This window comes from Varroa jacobsoni, unplaced genomic scaffold (genome assembly GCF_002532875.2).
Source record: "Varroa jacobsoni isolate VJ856 unplaced genomic scaffold, vjacob_1.0 scaffold_596, whole genome shotgun sequence".
NCBI classification, from domain to species: Eukaryota; Metazoa; Arthropoda; class Arachnida; order Mesostigmata; family Varroidae; genus Varroa; species Varroa jacobsoni.
Window position 1 is genome coordinate 64,215 of NW_019213498.1, and position 23,335 is coordinate 87,549.

The 23,335-nt window shown below is 46.3% G+C and overlaps 1 protein-coding gene across 1 annotated transcript; it reads right to left on the minus strand.

Moving 5' to 3' along the window:
* Positions 1-726: 726 nt before the first annotated feature.
* Positions 727-12,975, minus strand: LOC111261803 (uncharacterized). Its single transcript, XM_022835600.2, has 9 exons — positions 12,536-12,975; positions 6,594-6,902; positions 6,233-6,477; positions 5,693-6,122; positions 5,183-5,582; positions 4,093-5,073; positions 2,745-3,867; positions 2,451-2,624; positions 727-2,346 (listed from the first exon to the last, which is right to left on the minus strand). The coding sequence occupies exons 2-9, from the start codon at positions 6,804-6,806 to the stop codon at positions 2,091-2,093; spliced, it is 3,822 nt and encodes a 1,273-aa protein (XP_022691335.1). The 5' UTR covers positions 6,807-6,902; positions 12,536-12,975; the 3' UTR covers positions 727-2,090.
* Positions 12,976-23,335: the final 10,360 nt, after the last annotated feature.

Here is a 23,335-nt window from a genome sequence, read left to right on the forward strand (position 1 = left end):
TGAATGATCTGATAGTCCACAACACCCGATACAACGAATTACTGCAACTTCTTAAAAGCAATATAATTACCGTATGGACAGCGAGCCTCAATAATAAGAAAAAGCTTCATCACCATATCTTTCAAACCTGAACCCATACAGTTATCGCTGTTTCTGCACTATAGTCGGGGTAACATGCAAGGAGTCATCAAAAAATTAGGTACGGCAACGCAAAATAATGAACATACAAACTACACAACGGAGCAAAGCTAACCCGTACTAACAAGATTTCTGAGCTCACACTCTCAGCTCAAAAGTTCTAACAGTTAAATAATTGCAAGTTTGCTCCGGGCAATGCAATGCGTTACCCAAAGCAAGAGTCCCATTAACTAACTTAACTAGATAGATTCTGCCGTCATTGCCCTTGTACATGCTTTTAGGTACGAGGCAGGCCGCTTTTAGTCGTTGTCTTAAGAGAGAGAGAGAGAGAGAGAGAGAGAGAGAGAGTTTTATCTATCAAGATAAATCTTAAGAGATAAAACTCTTACTATATCATTACTCGGCCTATAGTGTTTCTGTGCTTCAAACGACCATAGTTATAACCTGATAGATACACATTTGTAACCTACTGAGTTGCTGAGAAGTAACTTAATGCAGATATTCTTTCTGTGAGTTTTTTGTACGCCAAGTATCGGGATACCTGCCTAGAAATGTTTCTACGGGGCATGCAAAATGATTAGAGATATGTAGTTGTCATTAAAATATTGCACTTTTATTTACATTAATATTGTATCTTTTTTTTTTTCATTATCTCTCCTTCTGCATTAGTTCGAGCAACGATAAAACAGTTTTGCTTTATTAATTAATTACATATGTGGTCCTTTCAAATCCTGTTCCTTCGGACTCACACATGGGGCTCTCTCGCACATGCACACGCACAGATATTACGTAGCGACAAGGATTAACATATACAATACGCAAAATGCGTTATTCTTAATGCTCTCTATTGACATACAGACACGTTTCATAAGTTTCTTCTTTCTTCCACAAAACACTCCCAGGAGAAACTCATTCTACAGTACACGACACTTACACACACGCTATTACTCACCACCATATATTAATCATTGGAAGGAATGCGTTATCCTTAGGCTAGCAGCGTTATCGTTTACATTATATATATATATATATATATATATATATATATATATACCTATATATAGAAAAGAAACATACATATATATATATATATATATATATATAGGTGCATTTCTTCTCTACGATTGGTATCTCCTATATGAATTTGACTAGCGTTTGGTAGGAATCTATTTGCCTACACGTGAGTGATATCTACCCGGTGGTGGGCATTTCAGGCATCTAGAGTTAGTTATCACACGATGTTGGATGGCTGCGGTATTTTCGTACCTTAATTGTCCAACGATTAGTAGATTATAAATATTCTATAAAATAATAGAAGACACAGTGCGGCAAAATGATGTTTATGTGTTTGTTAGCAAATGACACGAGACGATTATCCAGATAGTAGACCCGTTATTATTAGTTATCGCTTTTTTTTGCGGAGCTGGGGAGTACATGTTTGCGGAACGGCTAAAAGTAAAAAGGCAAAGTAGGCCGGCAGCATACGGCAACATCCAACTACATACGTGTGTTCTGTTTCTTTCCTTTTGTGCGTGTGTGTACTTTTTTTAGTTAATATTCGCACATTCAAATAAATAATAATTACGCTATTGTTATACTCCTGTAAGGGTCCAGTCGACCAACGACAAATCATTAGCAGCCTTTACCTTCTTCTCTCCGTGAGGCGCCTCCCTTTAGATCAAGCTTATTGTTTTCTTCACTCCGCATGTTAAACACATAACTTCTATCCTGGGAATTTGCAATCAATCACGTTCGATTCGCCGCAGACCACATGCTCTACGTTCAACTATGCCCAATTCGGTTCGAATAGTCCTCTCAGTCCTCTCTGAGCGGAATACAATAGCACATCGTTGGAAGTTCTGGATAGTGGTCGAGCGAATCTCGATCGATACCGCGCAGGCACCAATAAGTGATAAAAGAAACTTGTAACTGAGGTTATTCGATCGTTTGGTTTACACTTCAGATGGGCATCCGGGCCATGGCCGGGGCGGTGGAATCACTTCGACGTCTTCCCATCGGTTCGGTTCCACTTCGCCGTCTCCAAAGTTCTCCGAGCCGTCCGATGTATTGAGGCTACTTACTGATGATGAGCGCTTGATAGTGATCAGTTCAAAGGCTGATTTCTGCTCCTGCTCGCTTGAGGGCATAGATCGCTTCAACGCGGACGCCAGTTCCTTCACGAGGAGTTCTTGCATTTGAAATGGTTTCCTGAAATTCCGCATTCTACAGTTATATACTTGTGCTATGTTAACAGTCCAGAGACACATTATCATCACAGGCAGCAACGGATAGAAAACGAGAGATGAACGCACCTCTGTGTCCCGTGGCCAGATACCTGGCGTACGATGGTGGGCGAACACAGATGGGTGGAAGTCTGAACCGTGGGCTCCGCCGAAATTGATGTTCCCGGTGATTCACTGACTAGACGAGGGGGTGTCATCTTCTGTTCTGCACAGGAAGACACTCCGTCTAAAGGCAGTTGATTTCTACAAAAAGAAATGTACGTTTTCGTGTTACGTCATCTTACAGGCGAACTATTATAATTATAACGATTCGCTTGCTGTAAACCTGTCCTGTTATTGCGAATGGTGATGAGTTATACGTACCTATTTACATCGTAGATACGGCAAGCCTTTTTCGTCGTATTACACTCTGATACGTTCTGGGAGGCCGTGTCCGATTGTATTTTTTGCACTCCTGCAGATCGGACAAGATCACTGGCTAGCAGGTGCCTCTGAATAAGTACCGCAAGTTCGAGGACTTTGTCGCTTTGGGTAGGAGCCATAGCTAAGCTCACGTTGCGAAGAATGGCGAGTATCTTTATCAAAACAACTTTCTTCTCAGAACACGCAGCTTGTAAACTGGCCCGCACGTTTGGTTTGCATGATTCAAGGATGCAAAAGAATTTGCTCAAGTTAGCGAGATAACTTTCAATCATCCCATGTATGTTTGGTTGGCGTTCAGTTTCGGGTTTGGCTTCAATTGTGGCCTTTTTATGACCAACACCGAGATCACTCGAGAGAATGCTATTGATACTGAATTTAACTTCAGAATTGCTTGACGATGAGACACGCCGCTCAAGAGGCGCAGGACTGGCCACTATCGCTGTTTCAACCGGTGTTCCGCGGCTCGTATTGCCGTTTGCGCCTAAATCCCCGGGGAATTCCATCCGGAATACGCCAGCGCCGACGTCGCTGTTCGTACCGTTTTCCGAACGAGTTGTCTCTAAAAAAAGTTCCGACTTCTGAAGAGCTGATTCAGAAGTGTCGAACCGCAAAGCCACTGGGGGAGTGGTCCTAGATTCAGCCGAGTTGATGTCGCTTGCGTCTTCTAAAGCAATGGCTTTTAAAACACTCTCGAGGACGGGCGACATTGCGAAATCGGGCGGTGCCAGCTTAACTTGCACTGGAGGGGGTGACACATGACGGCGTCGGCGCCAGATGCGGTTTTGGGGCTCTTTCACCACGCGCGTCTGCCTGCGCAAACCAAAGTTTCTCTCTAGAAACACGTCCTGCTTATTGACGTCTTGTGCAAATTTAAAGCGCTTTGCAGATAGGCTCAAGGAGCGCTCTTTTCTGTCCGTCTGCTTGAGACACTTCCTTTGGTGTCTGGCAAAGGACACCGTAAAAGGAACAATCAAGGGAGAAGGTATGCGAAGCTGGGACTCCCATAGGATTGCTGCACTACCCCAACCGAAGCTATGAGTGGTTAATAGGTCCTTATGTTGAACTGCAAAAGAATCGATATTTCAATATTTAGTATATCAGTAGTAACGCTAGTCGTTATTTAGTTCACATCTACAAAAAAAAAAAAAAACAAGTCTAAATTTCGTTTGTACAGCGCGTGAAGCTGTTTTACAGGTTCAAATTCAACAAGGTTGAACTTGGACAAGGTGGTCTTATGAATACCAAAAAGGAAGCGTATTCCTCAAAAAGAAATTTCGTGGTCACTCACCGGGTACGAATGGTGTTCCATTAATGACCGGCTGCGCGGAGGATTTTTTCTTTCCTTTCTTTGCTTTTTGTTCATCAAGTTTTCTAGCTTCCTCCTCGAGCTTTCGCTTCTTGCGTGCGTCCAAAGCGGCAGCACGAGAATCTCTCGCATTCACTACTGGCGGCGAAGGTGTCTTACGCGTCACGGGTCCCGAGGGCGCGACGAGAGGTTTAATCTTGATTGACGTTACCGAACGGTATTCTTTGCTGGTCGTCGGGAATGACACAGTAGGAACAGCTGCCGCAACACCGTTGCTGTTCGAGGCGGCAGTTGTTTTTTCCGCCGATGATTGGCGCTGGTCCCGAACGGATGGTGGCGATGCCACCGAAAGCGTCTCACCCGCGCTGGGCCTTATGTTTAGCTTAATCTTTAGTACTGTCGGCGACTTGCCTTCTACTATCGAAGCGGATGCATTCGTCGGTGACGTCGCCAGGGGGTTAGCTAAAGATTTGGCAGTGGTATGGCTTGGGCCTATCTGTTTGTTTTGTATTGCTGCTGCGCTAACCGGCTTATGACTGGCCTTTGCATTAGCTTGGCTATACTTCTGATGGGCCACAGAAGTGGAGGAGTGTTGCACCATTGGCACTGTAGTTGACTGTTTGTTACCTGCAGGGTACGGTGCTTTGCTATTATCGACGGGCTTTGCCATCTTGTTATCAAGCGAGGACACTAATATCTGTTGCATTACAGGTTGTGCTTGGCCAAGTTGGTCGGTGACCTTGAGACCTTGCGGCCGCGTGACTATCGGCGAATTCTTTTCTTCGTGATAGCGTGCTCCAGTGTCGTCTTCGGGATTCAGCATCTGAGATTGGCCTAAGAACATTGGCAGAGTCTGCAGCTTGGAATGTTTCGAGGAGCTCACGGCGACCGGAGACGCCATGGAAGAAACTGTTTGATGAGACCGATTGAGGGAATACGCTTGACCACAACTGTTTACATTTCCTGTAACGATAATAATTAATGAGTAATTAAGTTCAACTTTGAGAATGGTAACTTAAATTCTAATAAAGTAGCTTTAAAAGGGGATCTCTTGTTTCCTTAGAGTACAAACCATTAATCGGCTGAAGACTTGAGGCAGAATGATTTAGGTGATTCAGGTGGCTATTTGCCGCCTGCTGCTGTTGTTGTTGTTGCTGATGTTGTTGTTGTTGCGTGGTCAATGTCCGGTCGATGGTGGTTGAAACATTTGAGTCCCAGTCGTTATCAGCTTCCTCTTCTTCCGTTGAGTCGCCAGTATTCTCGCCGTTGCAGCTGCTTAAAACAGCGGTAAGAGGTAGAGATTTGAGTTGGGATAGATGTCCCATATGCGTAACAGTTGCAGCTGTCGCAGCTGTACTACCTGCCCTCGAGTACGTTTTATTCTTGTTTGTTCCATTGGTAGAACCGCCGTTGTTGCTAATTCTACCCTTGAGCAGCGCGCCTCGCGCCATATCGATGCTTTTTGTGTCCACCTAATAACATTGAAAGGAGTACTGTCATCTTAACAACGATTCAACAATAACCCATTATAGCGTATGTTTATTTCCCTATTAACCTAAATATAATACAAAGTTCTACTCACTTTGTACTTAGCGTAATCCACGGTTCCGTTTATGCACGAGTGACCATTACTAGTGGTTGAAACGCCATTCCATGGGACGCTAAATTGTTTCTTCTGTTGAAGAAGTGTTGCCGGTGATTCACATTGAGTCCGACCGTTAAGACTTGGATCGTACCGGACGAACTTGAAACTGAGTCTAAGGGGCGCTTCAAACTTATAGTCAGCAATGTAACATACGTCGATAAGTGTAAGATCTGGGTCAAGAAGTAATCGATCTTGCTCCAACAGCTCTGCGTGATCCTTTGCTGCGCGTTTACTGTTTTTCCCAGATTTGTTAATGCCCTTCTTTTCTAGATGTAGATGAACTGCTAATGGGGCTGGTAGGGCAAACTTATTTTTAATTAACTTTATAACCACCCATACAGGAACTTCAGCCGGACAGCTCAAATGCCTAAAACCAATAAATATTCTTTTAGCTGCTTTCAGAACGAGGATGCTTATTTACGACTAGGCTTAGCGAATGCTATATAGGGATATAACTGCTAATGGCACACGACTCACCTATCATCCAGTTTTTGGGATCCGACTTCGTCTTGACGATGCTCAAGAATGAGCGATATGCTATCGTCTTTGGTGAAGATGTTACGGCTAGGGAATCCACGGTCTTCACCACAAGCCAATTTTTCAGCAAATGCTTCGGTCGGCTCTTCTTGGGACTCATAGAAGTCCCGTCGGCGGCGCATTTCATTGGCGTATAATCCTGGCACTGTCTTATACACGATCGACTGAATTGTCGTGTCCGGCACCTGAAGTTGAACGAATAATGTAAGATATGGAATTCACACTAAATTTTGAAATTTTTACAGATTTCACAGTGGGTCATGCCAGACAAAGAACCGTTCTTGAAGACACTTCCACATACCATATGTAGATCCATGCGGCTCCGAAACACACGCTGCTGGCAGGTTGGGCACGCGCTACTCGTATCCAGGTGCCTGTGGATGCAGCTTTTGCAAAATGAGTGCATGCATCGGATCAGCGTCATGGCATTGACAAGGTAGCCTTTGCAGAGCGCACATGTAAGGCTCGGATTCACTGAGGCCAGATTTGGCCGTCCGTTGCAGGAGCCTGCCATTGCGTTCTGTGTCGGTTTTTCTTGATCCTTTTTGGGATTAGGGTTGCTACCCCTGTGAAGCTGTGCTCCCTATGTAGACTCCATTGAAGTTACCGGCTGTAGAGTAAATGTAGATATCGATCTGTTGGTTAGATGGACACATCGCCCATTATTTTGTTTGATTTATTTCTACCTATCTAGCTAGTGTAGTTCCAATGAGTGCGTAACTTTGCTCATGAACTACTGCATGTCTATAAACTAGTCTGTCCTCTATTAGCTAAGCTAGAATAGACCTTTTTCCGCTTTGAGCTGCCAATCTACGAACCGAAACTCTGCAGATGACATGAAATAATCAAAATAAGCAATACAACATAAATTATCATGTATATTATTTGTCTACATTCTATTTATCCAGATTGCAGTCGTTTGTCATCTAATAACCCTGGAGTGGTTGAAATAGGAATGAACATCTATCGTTTTTGATCTCTGACAAGAAAAGTCTTTTCCGTCTCCCCCATTCCTTGTAGGAAGCGCGCTCTTCCTGGTCCTGATCTGACCCTACTCTTTCTCCTTTTCATACTGTAAGAAACTCGTCCCTTTTGCTTCACTGAGCCTAGTTTTGCTCAGACTCCTTTTCCGTACGTTGACGGACCATGGCCACAGCGACATGGCTCAACCAGTAAGCCTGCCAGCCAGGCCTTCACTCCTACTGCTGCTTCCGCCTGTTTTCCCTTGACGGTTCGCCCTTCCCTTTTTCTCTCAACCTCCAAAATCCCTTGGCCTTAGTACGAACAAAGCCTTGGCCCTCACCCTAACCAACCCCAGAGCCTGCTGCTGCATGTCCTTTGACGTCCGGGTAGGGCTCAGCTCACTAACCTGCTATTACCACACAACTTTCTCGGTCCTCCCACCAAACTCACTCACATCCTATCAGCCGGCCAGCCAGCGCCTTGCTAGCTAACCCTGCTTGATTCTACCCCCTTTCCTTCGTCCGTCTCGCACATAGCAGCGTCGCTTCCCCGTCCTCTTATAGAAGCAGTTCGACTGACCGACCGTACAATAGTCTCTTCGGCAAACGCAAGCAGCTTGAGCACGCTCGAACGAGTACCGCAGCTAACGTCGTTGCAAGTTCTTGTTCAGAAGAAAAAGAAGACGAAAGATAGCGGATGGCGAATAGCAGCAGCATGTAACTATTCGGCGACGATCACCAGCGGCGGAGGTGGAGGCGGTGGCGGCAGCCTGTCGTTGTGGCACAGAGACAGCCTGACATTCCGGACGGCGCGGCGGCGGCGGCGGCGGCGGCGGCGACGACGACGACGACGACGACGACGACGACAACGGAGATGCCGACCCGTTAGCTACAGCCGATCGGGTGAAGTGCTATAAAATAACGCCGACGTCTGAATGGCCGCCCGTGCGTGTGTCTGTGTGCACACCGGCATTTGAGAGAGAGAGAGAGAGAGAGAGCGGGAGAAAGAGAGAGAGACAGAGAGAGAGCGGACTTCGGAGGAACAATCAACCAGCAAATGACTGTACTTCACAACGACCACGCCAACCAGCTTTGTTTCTACTATTACACTTTTAGTACTGCTATTGCTACTGCTATACGTACAGCACGTTGTGCTACAGAAAGGAAAAGCATAAGCGTGCGAACTGGCAAATAAGAGGAAGAGTGCACGTAAGAAACATCTTCCACGCAGCCTCGCTCCGAAACTGCTCCCGGAGCTTTCGCTATCTCACTCATAGTGTGACTGGCTCACACTTAACTGAAAATATTCGACAGGTCTAGCGATAGACGCCGAATAGTTAATGTAACGCTAGAACTGGGAGCCAGGCAGAGAGGCATCAGCTGACCTCTGGATGCTTATTAGGAACATGATCACCCTGAAATAGAAGGCAGCGACCAGCCAATAAAGTATGAGTGCTGCAGTCGGATCATCAGAGAGCTATTCTCTCGTCGTTTGTCTGTGTGTGAAGGTCGCGGCAATGGCTAAATGGATGATACTCGCAGCCACAATTGCTGCCGTAGTCGCTGCTATAGCGCATCGTCGGCTGCCGTTCGCCTATGCTGTTGCGGCTGCTGCTTTGGCTTGTGTCTGGCAGTCGGGGCACAAGCGGCCAAACACGGCGACCGACAGCTATTGTCCACTCGTTGGTTATTGCTACAGCTGTTGCTATTGTTGTTGTTTCTATGGCGAGCCGACTGCTGAACGCCAACAGCAATACTAGACGGCGGTAGAAAGAAATCAGCTCATTGACGACGACCAGCAACGGCATTAGCGTCATCACCGTGATCAGGTTTCTATTGCTTGTTGTTGTTGACTCACATGAACGTCCAGCAGTTCAGACAGCAACAAGACGACAAAGCAGACTAAACGTCATCAACAGGAGTCGCCGTCGCGGAGAAGCCAACGTTAGCACGGACCCGTGCTAACGTTGGCTTCTCAAGTGTAAACCACAGAGAAATAGATGGTAACCAGTTTGGGTTTGAATCCATTACTCTGTTGAAATGCTCAAGTCTAAAGCTAAATTGCTCGCAGCACACGTTCTAGCATTATGAAAATGTTCGACCAGAAATTCGATTTAACCGAAGATCAAGTGACGCTGATTGTTATCGTCTGCTGTAGCTCAGTTCACGATTATCGATACAAGCAATTAGCAACTGATCCGACAACACAGCAGGTCTAGGCATTGCTGCGTAATAATTTATCTTATTGAGGTGTATATAGACCGCTATATCATTGGCCTCGATATTGGTTCTCGTAGGTCACTGTAACGGACAATTGGAGTTGTAGAAATGAAGATGGCTATAGAATCAAATGATGGGCAAAAGGATAAACGGCAAGGATAGTCACGTTGTCGCACGTTTTATTCAACTAATCCTGTCTGAGTCAAAAACAGAATTCGTAACTACGTGAACTTCCGAGACAAAAAAAATAATAGAAAATTAGGATGGATACTTTTTATTTGATCAAAATTAGCGGTAGCCGTTAGTGTCTTTTTGTGGTGAGTTAAAGTCCATCGCAAGCATCGGGATGAGGAATAAAGACCATCTGTCGTAGAAAGTCGAGGACAGAAACTCCAACTAGTTTTAGGTCTAGTTATAGAATTAGCTAGTGCCTACTTGAGATTACTGTTTAGCTTGTTTTTTCAATACACATTCATAGAGAATAGAAGAATTCTGTTCAGTCTCGGGCGGTAGAGGATGAAACGTGGAACCGTAATGAGGTAAACGCGTTGAAGACAACAGTACATAGTTGCCATTTGGTTTCCTTTTCGAGTACTTGCCTCTGTTCATGCCTTTTTTCTCCCCTTCTTATCCTTCTTCCTCACTAACGCTACTAAAGGGGCGCTACGTTTGAGCAGTCCCCAAAACGACATATAGATGTATCCTAGTGCTATTGTCATTCTCAAGAGATCCATTGATATCAGAAATCTGCTCGTCGTCGCTGTCTGTGACAATGACTACGATGACTACGACACACCGCTAGCGACAGGACGATTCACCATCGTCATCACGATTCATTCCGGCAGCGGCCGCAATGCCATCCGGAGCATTTCGGACCCTAAACAGAGATGAGGTAGAGACAGGGGAGAAGAGGGGCTTCGTTCCATCTCGCCTCGATGGGACCACATAGTGGATGGAGCTATCCGGCAGTCCCCATTGCCCCACGACCGAGTCATGTACCACCACCACCACTGCGTCTATCTGTCTGTTGGTGGGCAAACGAGTGCTAGTGTGGGGAATCTGTGCTTGCCCTGTAGAGTCGGCGTGTTCGCCTGCCTGTCGTGTTCAGCTGCTGCCGCCTCTCAGATGGCTGATGCTGCTGCTGCTGCTGATGATGATGACGATGATGATGGCCCCGTCCCCAGTGGCTACCAGTTCCATCGATGTGGTATGAAACGATAGCCGCCGTCGCCCCACAGTGTAGTAGTCGCCAAAGGTCTTGGCGATGCCGTCGATTGTGGCAGTGGCAGTTGAATGCGCGAAGGCAGCAAAGCAGGGTAGGACACAGCAGGCTAGAGTGGTCGCGCTAGTAACGGATAGTGGGTGGAGGGGGGTAGGCCGGGACGGGAAGGAGGTCGGCTAGGGAAGGAGGGAGGGAGGGAAGGAAGGAAGGAGGGAGGGAAGGAGGGAAAGAGCGAGCGAGAAGCAGGAGGAGGAGGAGGAGGAGGAGGAGGAGAGTAAAGGCACCATCAGCGGCAGCAGAGCCACCACCAGGTGGCCCCGTCTGCTGCTGTAGTGGTTGCAGCCTCGAATCGATTAAGAGAGCGCTGGCATGAGAAAACTGAGGACAAACGTGGCTTGCCACGGGCTACAGTGTACTGAATGGCGACGAATGAACCAGTCCCAGATCAAGTCCTCCCTGAATAAACAGTTACTTTCTACTGATCTGGGCTGCTGTAGCAACGCCAGATAGTCTCCGTCAGACTGTTCGGACATTAGACCGGTCGTCACTTACCAGTACTTCTTTACTGCGCGGATCTGTATTGCCAGTGTTGGAAAGACGCCTTCGTTACGCGCTCTATTGTCTCTTCCTGGCGCGCTGGGTGAACCCAACTGACGATTTGGTCAAGAGTATCATCATCATCGTCCTCTCGTTCAACGAGCTGACTGACTGGATGCTGCTAGATCTGTTGTAGATAGAACAGCCAGCATCAAGTAGCAGCGGATGACAGCAGCCTACGCTGAAATGATCGCCATCATACCTATAACTAACTGACGAATTAAGCAACCGGTCGCTAGATACGGATACAATATAATCATCATCACTAACAGCAATATAAGCACTGCGATCCTGAAGGGTACCCTCTACCATCACTACAACTACTAAACACTATTGTTTCCGTTCCTCTTCTATCACTAATTATAGTAATAACATTATTGCCACTGCACAACTGCTGTCGCCACCGTCGCTCGCAGCCCCCCCGATACCTATTCGTGTGTCTGTAAGGCGTCGACGAACAAAGTCGTCAGCCAAAGCGGACCGTACCACTTACTAACGCCGCGCAGCGGCATGGACGATCGGTCGTCGTTCGGTCGGTCGCTGGCAGCGGCCCTGCTGCTGCTGTTGCTAGCGGTGGTAGTCGCAGTAGCGTCATTGCACAGTGAAATGGTGGAAGAGCCCGGTCAGCGCAGCATCAAGAACTGACGATAGAACGAACGATCGAACGAACGAAGCAGGCAGGCAGTCCGCTAGCGCTCTGGTAGTGATGGTCGTGGCAACGGCGACGGCAGCGGCGGCGGCGCGAATAGAACGAACAATATAGAGTGAAAGAAAAAACGAACGAGCCAACGAACGAAGCATCGTCGTCCGCTGCTGCGAGGAGGGTGACTGGAGGAGAGGGCGACTTCAAGGAGGGTGGCACGAAATTGCATTTCAAGGAGCACAGCCTCGGACCTATAACTTATTTTTAATAAACAACCCATTGTACATGTGCTATAGACCGAAGGTGTACTCGTGAGAAATGCTGCTCAAATCACGAATTTCATCGACATAGGATCAAGCCGGCCATCTTGAATTCTATTCGCGTCATACTCCCTGAAGCTACATTTACATCTGGGTCGTCGTCGTCGTCGTCGTCGCCGCAACAGCAGCAGCAGCAGCAGCAGCAGCAGCAGCAGCTCTATAGTGGCCGGCGCGGCAACGGCTCGCCTGGCTGCACAGTGAAGGAAGCAACTTTTTTTTTTTTTATGGTATCGTACATGTTCAAGCCAGCTACACAGAATAGAACAACTATACACGTACCTTGCCAACGCCAGTCCGCCTATGGTCCGGTGAAGTATCCAGGTGAAGCTTTTTGCACTAGCGTAATGCTAGGTGGTAGCCATCCAAGAACACTGGCCGGGCGATTAAGCCACCCTTGTTATGATTATTAGTATCCAATCGGGTAACAAAGCACAAGCAGCACGTATTCCTCAGGGTATACACTAGCACTCAACGTATCCGGACTGGGAATTCACTAGACGTGAACAATATCTTTCACAATACACAAAACTGTCCCAACCGCTGTATCCGTTTGGCGTTGTGCAAGTTGGTCGAAGAGCACTTGCACCAGCAGCAGCACCACCACTTTCCGTCCGCCACTATTTGTTACGACTGGCGCTGGCTGTTGTTGCCTGACGGTGGCCACTGGCGCCACACTAACGATTCTACTGCGGAGCTCCGTAGCGCACTGCCGCTCGGTCGACTTTGGCAGACTGCTGAGTGGCGCCCGCTAGAGCCGAGCCGTCCAGAGGGCGCTCCTGTCGCCACCCGCCCGCCCAATGGGAGGGGCCGCATAATGACGCGCCATTGCTGCTGCTGCCGCCGCAGCCGTTACCGCCGCCACCAAAGGCCAAATTGCCGCTGATCCTTGAGAAGGGGAGACTGCTGCTGTTGCTGTTGCTGCTGCTGGCGGCGCGGCTGCTGCTGCGGCTGCGGCTGTAGTGGTGGAACGAGCGAGCGAGCGAGCGGGCGAGGTTAGAAGAAGCGGGCTGAGTCGGGCCGAGCTGAACTGATTATTGTCTGAGAGCCGCGGAACTGCTAAAAGCGCCGCTACCATGCCACGATACGTGCCATTCTATGCCGCCGCCGCCGCCGCCGCCGCCGCTGCTGCTGCTGCTGCTTGTGGTTGCATGCAGATGGGTCTATCTCTGTCCGTCTGTGAGTGCGCGTGTGAAAATGGCTGTGTGATGAGGGGTGCCTCACGAATCGTGAGATGAAAGATGCTACTGCCTCTACTGCTGCTGCTGCTGTTGTTGCTGGCGATAGCGGCGATGGCAATGGCGACAGCAGCAGCAGCATCATCATCGCCATTTTGCTATGAGCTGCGTTGCGTGGCTAAAGACAGACAGGCGGACCGGTAACTCTATGGTGATGTAGTAATGTGTGTGTCTGACCAGGTACAGCCGAAACAATTACTGCCACCGAGCGCCATTTCTGTCGGCGGCGAGCTGTTGTCTGTCTGATGGTGCGAATCGGCCGAGCGCGACCGATGCTGGAATGCATAATTGAAATCAAAAAAACAACGACATTAACGACCGTATATACAGAAACGATATGCGGGATGTAATCAGGCAGTGGGCTATGCTGTTAGATTACGTATAGATGAATGAATGACTAAACGAGAGCATATGAAGGGGATAGGTGCATAGGGAATAGGGATAAAGGTAAACGATAACGAATCAAACAACATTAGATCATACGTCTAAGATGAACGCTAGCCTACGTGTAAATCTGAGCGATATGAAGCCAACACAAACTGTAGCGGTGAGAACATCTTTTACAGGTTTAATGGCTCGATGGATGAAAGGACTGATGAATAATGAGTACGACGTTCACCAGGGAAACAGTACGTACGTGTAATTAGCTACTAATGAGTGGCCTCCCTGAAGCCAGTTATCGCAGGCTGTGGTACAAGAAGCAAGTCGTACGAAATATTTTCGGTTCATCTAATCTATTCAGTAATGCTTGGCGTCATAGGATCGAAATAAATTTACTCGAGGCATGCATAATGTAATTTGCAGTTTATCAACAATATCCCACTTCCCGTAACACGTATAGCATGCCGTACGTACGAGAAGATCCCAGATCTAAGCGGAGCTCAGTACGTACTCAACGACATAGCAGATTTCCCCCACTGTCGTAGTCAGTCTTTTTCGTCTTCCCCTGAATGTAAAGCTTTAGGGTGGGACAAGAGTTAGCGCCATTCATGTGCCGGGGTTGAAACGATACAAATTTTGCTCATTAAAACACGGTCACTTTATTACGTCGTTGTAAATCAATACCGCTCATTTGCAATGAGGCATCTGTTAGTTTTCGTTACATCGAACACAGAACACACGAAGTGAAATTTAACATCGGAGCCACGTCGACGGTAAACTCCTGGAGAAACTATTAAGAGCTGTTTACTCCTGAAGGTCAACTGCCAGCATTACATACGTATAATATAAGCACGTGACCGGCATGTTCCTGTGGCGGAAGGTACATATTATCGATTGACGATTGCTGTTCGAGTTCTCGCCTAAACGTGCGGCCCACCCCAATTTGACTTGGTCAAACGATATCTTAACGGCCATCAGTGGCCGCCTACCAGGTCATAAAATGAGTTGATCGTCCGATCCTTTGGCTCGTGATAGCGCCTGCTGGTGCCGCTTCTTCCCCTTCTTCCGCCAACTACGATGACGACGACGACGACGACGGTGGCATTCGCACGCTGTTTGACGTGGCCAAAGTTGTTATGGTTGTAAAAGAAAAAAAGCTTGAGCGGATTTATGGGAGGTGGTACACATCCACCGTCACTTGAGAATTTAGAAGTCTAGCAAAGCGCGCTTCATTTTGGCGCCCGCAGCGATAAAGTCGAACAACTCCGTTAAGTGAACGGAAGGTAAAGATGGAGAACGGCGCCATATTGTTGCTGTTTATGTTGTTGCTTCTGCTTTTGTGTGCGTCCGTTCGCCATGATGACTCTCGCAGTTCGGCGATTATCTTTGTTACACCATTGACTGTCGCTAAGGATCATACACCGATGACTGTAAATAGGCAACGGCCGGTATTCGCTCGAAGTATCTAAACGCTAACGATATTAAAATATATTTCACGCCTGTTGCCGATTCGATCTGTTTTAGTAACATGCCATTTAACATACAAATTCAGAGAGTAAACCTTAGCAACGTTCCCTAGGAAGAGGTTTAAAGCAATTGAAGCGTAATGACCTTCGGCGAGTATCTCTCTCTCTCTCTCTCTTTGCTTTTGGGACGATGCCATTGTTTCAATTCTATATATGATTTTTTCTACAGGAACTCAACGGTGGTCCTAGCTATAAAATGAGGGTTTACGGCTGTCGACTGTTCTAAAAGTAAAAGGAGCAGGATTCATTTTGTGTATTTGTTTAATGATTTGATTCAATCTAGATTGTCGACTGCACAATATTTGTACAAAAAAAGTGGTTCATAACATTTTGAGAGAGTCCATCCCCGACAGAATTTTGCCTACGAAAGCTCTTAAACAACAATACAACACGTATCACCATTATAATTCTATTAAACAAAGGTGGAAAATGGGACGAAAGGTCGCTCATTGTAGCCTACGCAGAAAAATGTCCACTAAACATCGCAGGAACACTTCGATGACAACAGGAAGCGCCTTTCTTTTTTTGGATTCGACCTTTTGTTCGTACGGAGCTTTGTGGCGGCTTCTAGCCCAGGAAGAGGCCATTAGACATGCATCCTAAAATAATTTGTGTATGTAGAAAAGAGGTGGATCCACAACAGAGGAGCGTGTACGCTCGACTACTCTGGTCAATGACATTTACGTTTGTAACCGTTAACTGACCCAGTGATGCTGTGATTTGTTTCATTAGGAACGCATCCGCAGGCGGAGAACTAATTTGAGCACAGGATCCTTTTCCGCAGAATCTACAAACGTTGCTTAAAACACTCCTCTGATTTTTAATTGAGTGTTAATGACCTCGTCATTTCTCCGTCCCTAGCCTCTCACTCTGACTATCGTTGTGCACATTGCAGGTCCTGCACACTTCAACACGTACACATCTAATACTTTCTCTTCATTTGATCCTTATCACTAATAAGGTCGTCTTTTAATCTGTTCAGAGACAGGCACAGCCTGTGCGCTAATACCGTTTCACGGCACATACATCTGCGCTCAGGTCTTGTCATCACAAGAAGACCACTTTATGAATGCATATTGAGTAAATCTACATTTTACGCGGAAAAACGTAAAAAAGGTACTCTGACTCTCGTTGATTTTACACGGCCTAAGAGTCATCGGTCCGTCGACAATTGCCCAGGCACATAGTGGCGTTTGCTGGCGACAGTCTGCAGCGGACTCGACTGTACAATACGGTAACCGTGAAGTTATACGACACAGAGACAACTACTTCAAGTGTGTTCGCGCGTGCATACATTTAAATAATTTATCGAATCCGAATAGTGACGATGTGATAATTCATATCGCTTGGGAAAATCAGACAGGACCTAACTCCTGCTTTTGATGTCGCAGGTAGCGGCGACGACGACGGCGGCGGCAGCGGCTGTCGACAAGGAGAGCTGACGCATCTGATGTAGCAGTGCGCCCTACACGGTGCAGCTAGAAAACCGAGACTTTCTGCATCGCCGCCGCCGCTGCCACTGCTGCTGGCGCTGCTGCTGCTACCCCCGTTTAATACGAACATTTTCAACATTCTCTTTTGTTGCCCCCTAACGCTACTGCAGCGCTGTAGATGCACACGCTGACATCACGTTGATCCCCGCCAATGGGCAGCCCGACGCGCAGCGACTAGTAGAATTTACCATCTGCAGCTAGGCCGGGGAATCCTAGTAAGGGGGGTTGTAGTCGCTGCGGCCGCAGCAGTCTATGCATGAGGAAATCCTCGAGTTAATCTTCTGTTTGGAATGGAACGATGCGTGCGGCGGCACGGAAAGAAACCTTCAAACAGATCTTACGTATCGTCGCACGTTGTCAGGTGTTATCAGATAACTGTGAACAAAGCCTTACGATATTCATCTGGCGAGCCCACTTAGCGATAAAATGCTCCGCTTTACAGTGGACGATCGTTGGCTGAAACACGCGGTACATCACTATTTCACGTGCAATCGCCATTAAGATTAGGTAAGTAATATAACGTATGCCAAGTAAAGGAATTCGTTACACATACAACATGATAACACGCAGTCCTGATAGGCACAAGCTTCTGCCGACGTCAGATATGTTTTATACAGCAAAGAGTTATTTTTAAATAATGCATGAGTTTTTCGTCCGGCGCCTCTATCAAGCACTGCCTCATACGGCTGACTCCTAGCGTCAGTCGAAACGCATCCGCTAACATCCTTTGTCAAACCTAGATCGCCTCACGTGTTTCCAAATTTAATAGGTTACAAATATGTGGCCATTGCATGATCACGGAGTTATTTTACATAACCAAAAATAAGCGGAAATGGGTTTAATGAGAGTCTCTGACTTTAAATCTTATAAATAAGCAGCCCAGGCACAAAAGACCCTCTCGTTGTATGGTTGTACCATTCTCTGTTGTCAAAATGAATAATGAGTTCTCTCTGGTGCTAAAACTGCTGTCTGCTAAGCATATCTTCAGACGGCTGGCTCTCAGCCCAGACCGAAATGAGTCTACGCCCATTTTCTAGCCTCTACCGTTACGCAACTTCAAGTTCAGTAAGCAAACAAGTTACTACTGCAGTTTCATACGAACCCACAGCATGTTAAGCTAATCAAGCAGAAGCCTGCGACCTAAACTAATCCAGAGTAACGGAGGTCACGAGTGTGATATTGTCTGTAATGGCAAAGGATTGCCGAAATTCGAGAAAGGCTAGCGCGGACCTCAGGATCAGAGCTTTCGAAATGCAAAATGTTCCTGTGCACGTCGCAGCACTTACTACTTCAGCGATCTTCTGCTACGAAACCTGTTATGCCCTTCCCTCACCATCAGCAAAGACAGACAGTATAGGATATTGACGAAGCGCACGCTATTTTATGAAAGACGTTCCGGCATAAAAATCCATGGTACAGCGGTTACAGGTTCGAGTCTGCCCAGTGATCTAAAATCCTACCCCGAGTGGTGATTTCGTTGAGACGGATTTCTAAATAATGAAATTGGTCGTTTTCACGAGATTATATACATTCATGCTGATGAATAGGCTTTTCTTCTCGACATCTTTGCACCTTTTTTTCGCCCACATGTGCTTATTTCACGGATATACTATATGCAACTTCTCGCCGTCATGAGTTATATCCTTAGCGTTGCTCGGCGGCCGCTCAACGCAATGTTGTTTGTTTGTACTGTTCTATCGATGCACGCCTTGCCTGTCATCTATCATTGGATCGCGCGATTTCTCCCTTTGCAGCGTTGGGATTTGTCGTCGTGTGTTGTTGTTGCCGTTTTTATTACTAGACGCTAAAAAAGAAACGGATAGTACTTCATCAACACCTATAAACCGTAACAATAATAACAACATCGATGATATGGCAGGCGCTGCGGTGGTTCGGCACACAGTGAGCAGCCTGACGGGTCGCTGTAGCATCACAGCACGTGATGCATGTGTAGTTCCTTCATAGTGATATAGGTATAGAGATGAAGGTGCTTGAAGAAAACGAACGAATAAAGAGGATGCGAGGCGCTATACCGAGCACAGTCATCGCCTACTCTTCAACACCCGACATCATTCCCCCTCAATTTTTGTTCGTCCACTGCCTTAAAGTAGCGAGTAACAACGATACTAGTAGAAATGGCGGCGCTGGCTGAAATACCGGTGTGGTGATATCAGTGTGAATGAATAATAAGTCGACATCGGCGTTAGCAGGCCGCTCGCCTGCCCGCCCACTCACCGTCGTTGATTTCTTTCTCTGTTTCATTCTTTTGACACACGACAGTCTCATGTGAGAGGGTGGCTAGCGGGCGGTCGGAGAGCGGGCGAGCGAGGGGGCTTCTTCTTGTAAGCCCCGGTCGCTTACTGAATCGTAGCTGGGGTCAGTCGTCTTAGGTCGTCGTTGCTAGATTGGAGGATGCAGCGGGAGCCAGGCCAGACCAGGCGAAGCTTTTCCTCCCTTTTAATGGCAACAGAGTAGCAGGCTCGGCTTGTGACAGACACCTTGCTGTTCTGCTCATGCGTTTGTCCTTACTGTGATCGTAATTGACACGACCATGAAAGATTCATTTCCCATTGGCGGGTCCAATTGATGTTATTGTTTCACCGTTTTATATATGTACAGTAAGTCCTTGTGTTATTCGATAGCGTTTGTGGTTATCACTATAGATTTCAAGCGCGCACGATACATAGCAACAAGATGGAAATTACAGCTCTTAAGCTTTTTACATCTTGTTCATGTTTTGAGATTCGATGTGATAGCCGTACCGTTGAAAAAGCGTTATATTTGATTTGGCGCTCTCCGCGTTGTATCGGGAGCGTTCAAAGCATTTTAAAAAGTCCAGAGCAAACCTAAAACCGGAAAAGATTGCAGGGTACTTTTGCCGACTGTAGGCAGGATCATTTGCACGATGTCAATAAGCGTTCGCACATGGTCCGTGTGGATTAATGGGGTCGTCGAATCGATAGATTGTCTGGGGCTTGCATCGTCGTTGTTCCTGTCACACCCGCTCTTCGGTCCTGTTCTTCCTTCTGTATGGACCTTTCTGGCTATGACACCGGATGCGATGGTTGTGGCTCCGTAGTAAGCTCCGGACATCCGTCTACGCTCTGACGACACCAAGAAAACAGTTTAACACCGACATATTTCTATGGGCGTAAAGGGAACGGCAAAAAGAATAGACAAGCTGGTCGACGACGAGCTCAACGCGACCCGAGAATAAATAGCTTCGCCTAATGAAAACGACTGACTGCGAGTTTCTTCTTGCTGTCTTCAACTAGCCCGGGGCGTATGAACAGCAGGAGAGGTCTAGTCAACTTACATGTAAGTTATCTGTGGGATCAGATCCGTGGGTCCATCAGCTCTTTCGGCCGCTCTTTTCACGATGGACTGTCGCAATAAGTAGCTGAACCATCATGGCGAATGACAGTGTATGTATATATTATGCTGATTGGTAGTATCTATACGTGATCACGAGCGTTAGGTGTTACTTATTACTTTTCAGCATTGTCATGATCAGGGGATCAGGGGACGTATCGTCTACGATTCGACAAAATGTGTTTTATCTAAAATTCACAGTCAGTCAAGGTCAAACGATGCGACAAGGTACTCCTGCAATAGATTACCAATAATCTTTTCTTTTCAACTTCCTAATGAAGGTTTATAAGAAAGATTACTTAATGGCAATGCCGGAAGTGAAACTTGTACCATTTGTTTCTAACATTTTACAAAAACTTACCTGGTTTATTGAAACATTCGATCTAATCAGAGGGTTGGTTGTGCGCACTGCTTTCGCTATCACGTTTATTGAAATTACTTCTTGTATTACTGCTACCCATTACCCTTCCTTTCGCCCTTTTCGTTTGTCGAGATGGTTCATACTATGTACATCGGTGTGTTTTTTGTTTGTTGAATAACAACGAAGTACGCGGCAAACTAGAAGCGAATACTGATCGTGCCTGGAGTAACTGAGCTTTCTACCACGACCATTAAGTCAATATTTAGACCTCTTTGTCATAGTAGTTCAATCGAACACTGTCAGAATAAAATTTACATACATACATATATATATATATATATATATATATATATATATATATATATATATATAAGCAGACAGACATTTACCATTACTACGAACAGGAAAAACTTAGTGCTACCGGTTCGTCTATGAAGTTCACGACCCGTTCGCTGCTAGTTGATTGGATGATACACTGACTAATCCTGTGCACTAATAAAAACGTACGTTCTTTTTTTTTTTTTTTTTTTTTTTAACTAAATTGAATTGTGTGAAAAGTGTTTTCTAGAATATTTTGCGGTAGCGTTAGGACTTATGAAGCTAACGAAGCGAGAAAGCCAGGTAGTTTCTATAGCATACTCGAATATGATGCGTTTGTATGATGGCTGCTTAGCTTAGACAGAAACGATATTTATCGAAGGCAAGGCCTGCTCCGAATGTAAATACCCTTGTGGCGGGTTCGGCTTATCAGTTCAGCGCTAGAAGGAAAAGATTCAACGGAATCAGATAAGTTACTGCCGCTGGAAGGAAAATGGAGGTTGACAGTGATAAGCGTGATCCTTTGAGCCGATGTTAAGAGTGGGGAAGCCTTCTGATGGCCAACAACTCGTCGCTAGAAAGAAGAAAACAGAAATGCACCGTAGACAATTAGTCAAAGAGCAAATCGAGTGGCCGAGAGAAATGCAACACGACCTTCAATAATGGACCTAAGGCTAGCTAGTAGGGTTAAACTAAAAGGCAATGGCTCTGAAAACGTTCGTAACTCAGTGAACCAACTATGGTGCTAAAATGACGTGAGTATTAAACAAGGAACACTCGGCTAGAGGGTAGCTTAGTACAACTTTTCCATTCTGGCTAATGAGCTCTAGGCATAGCTAAACGACATGTATACTCTTGTTCGAAATTCCATTAAGGGCCAACAACAATCGGTAATTACCAATGACGGTTTCAGCACTTTCTTGTAAAATGAACTTGTTGATTACGCAACGTAACACAGCTGTGGGCTACACGCGTTAACGTTATGATACGCGAAGGCAAACTTATTGACGTGAGCCGTGTTCTTTATCCAGATATCAGATATAAATGTGGCAAATGTTGTTTATAAACATCCGATATTGCCTCTGTCTTTGCTGACCATCGTAATTTCACGAATGTCAACCTCGTTACGATATTTGGCCAAATATTGGTGACAGTAGCCTCATGTCAAAGTCACAAACAGATCGAATAGGCTATCGGGAACGAATATGTGATGAGGAAGATAGTAGGAAAGCATTGCAAGAAGGCAAAGGCATTGAGAGACGGCAGAGGGGCGGGGCGGGGGGGGGGGGTGCAGCAGGTTCGATGGCATTTGAGGAAGGACGGTCGGACTCGGAGAATAGTTCCCCTTAGGCTCGGCGTCGACCACCTCCACTTCCTTTGTTAACACCCTGAACCAACCACGAAGCGACTGAACGAGTAAAGGCTGACTGGAGGAAGAAAACGAGTGGGGGTAGGCACGCATGGAAAGTGCCGCTTTGGGAATACTTCAAAGTTGGATTGGGCAAGACTTTGGGATGGTGAGAGCCGTGGCGCAGGCGTAGAGAAACGGGTTTCAGGAAAGAGTTTGCGTTCGCCACTTGCTGATACCACACGACTGCAGGGGTTGACTGGCGTCTGGATAGGCTTTGCAGCTGGATTGGCTCCAAGAGAATTAGCCGAGAAAATGAGTCCCGCGCACAATAGCTAAGCGATTCGTTTAGGAAAGGAAGAAAAGCGAAAATACGCAAGGGATGACCACTGCAGTCCTAGCAAATACAGTACGAAGCAAAAAGACGGTGGGACTCGTAAGCTGCTAGGAGTTAACGGAAACCGAAAGTAATTGTGTTGGGGGTTAGCAATCAAAGTTAAAGAAAATAGGGGACTGAGTCCTAAAAGGGGACTATAACGAAGAAGATAATATAAGATCTATACAAAAGGGACCAGACATGAAAGAGACGCGATTTAAAAACGTCCAGATGTAACTATTGTGTATTGTTAATAATATACACGTGTTACGGCTAGCGTCGCAGCCGTATATCTCACAACTGCACATATAGCAGTAAACTTTTCCAATGCAGTCAGGAAATCTCTCCTAATGAAATAACGCCCCACAGTGTATCTTAGTTGGAACGACCGTTTAGTTACATATATATATATATATATATATATATATATTTTTTTTTTTTTTTTTTCAAAGAAATCTATTTTCTTTTCGGTAATAAAATTCAACGTGGGCTTATAATTTTTTCTGGCTTCAACTGTAAGCCTAATTTTGTTAAAATGGTAGGTGCCCATATTTGCTTCGTCCGTTTAAATCGTGTTAGCAAAATCATCACTTAGTGTGCCATATCACACCGTTTCTGGGCTATTATCAATAACCTAGCTTGCCGGTTTTGAAGTAGCCAACATTGAAC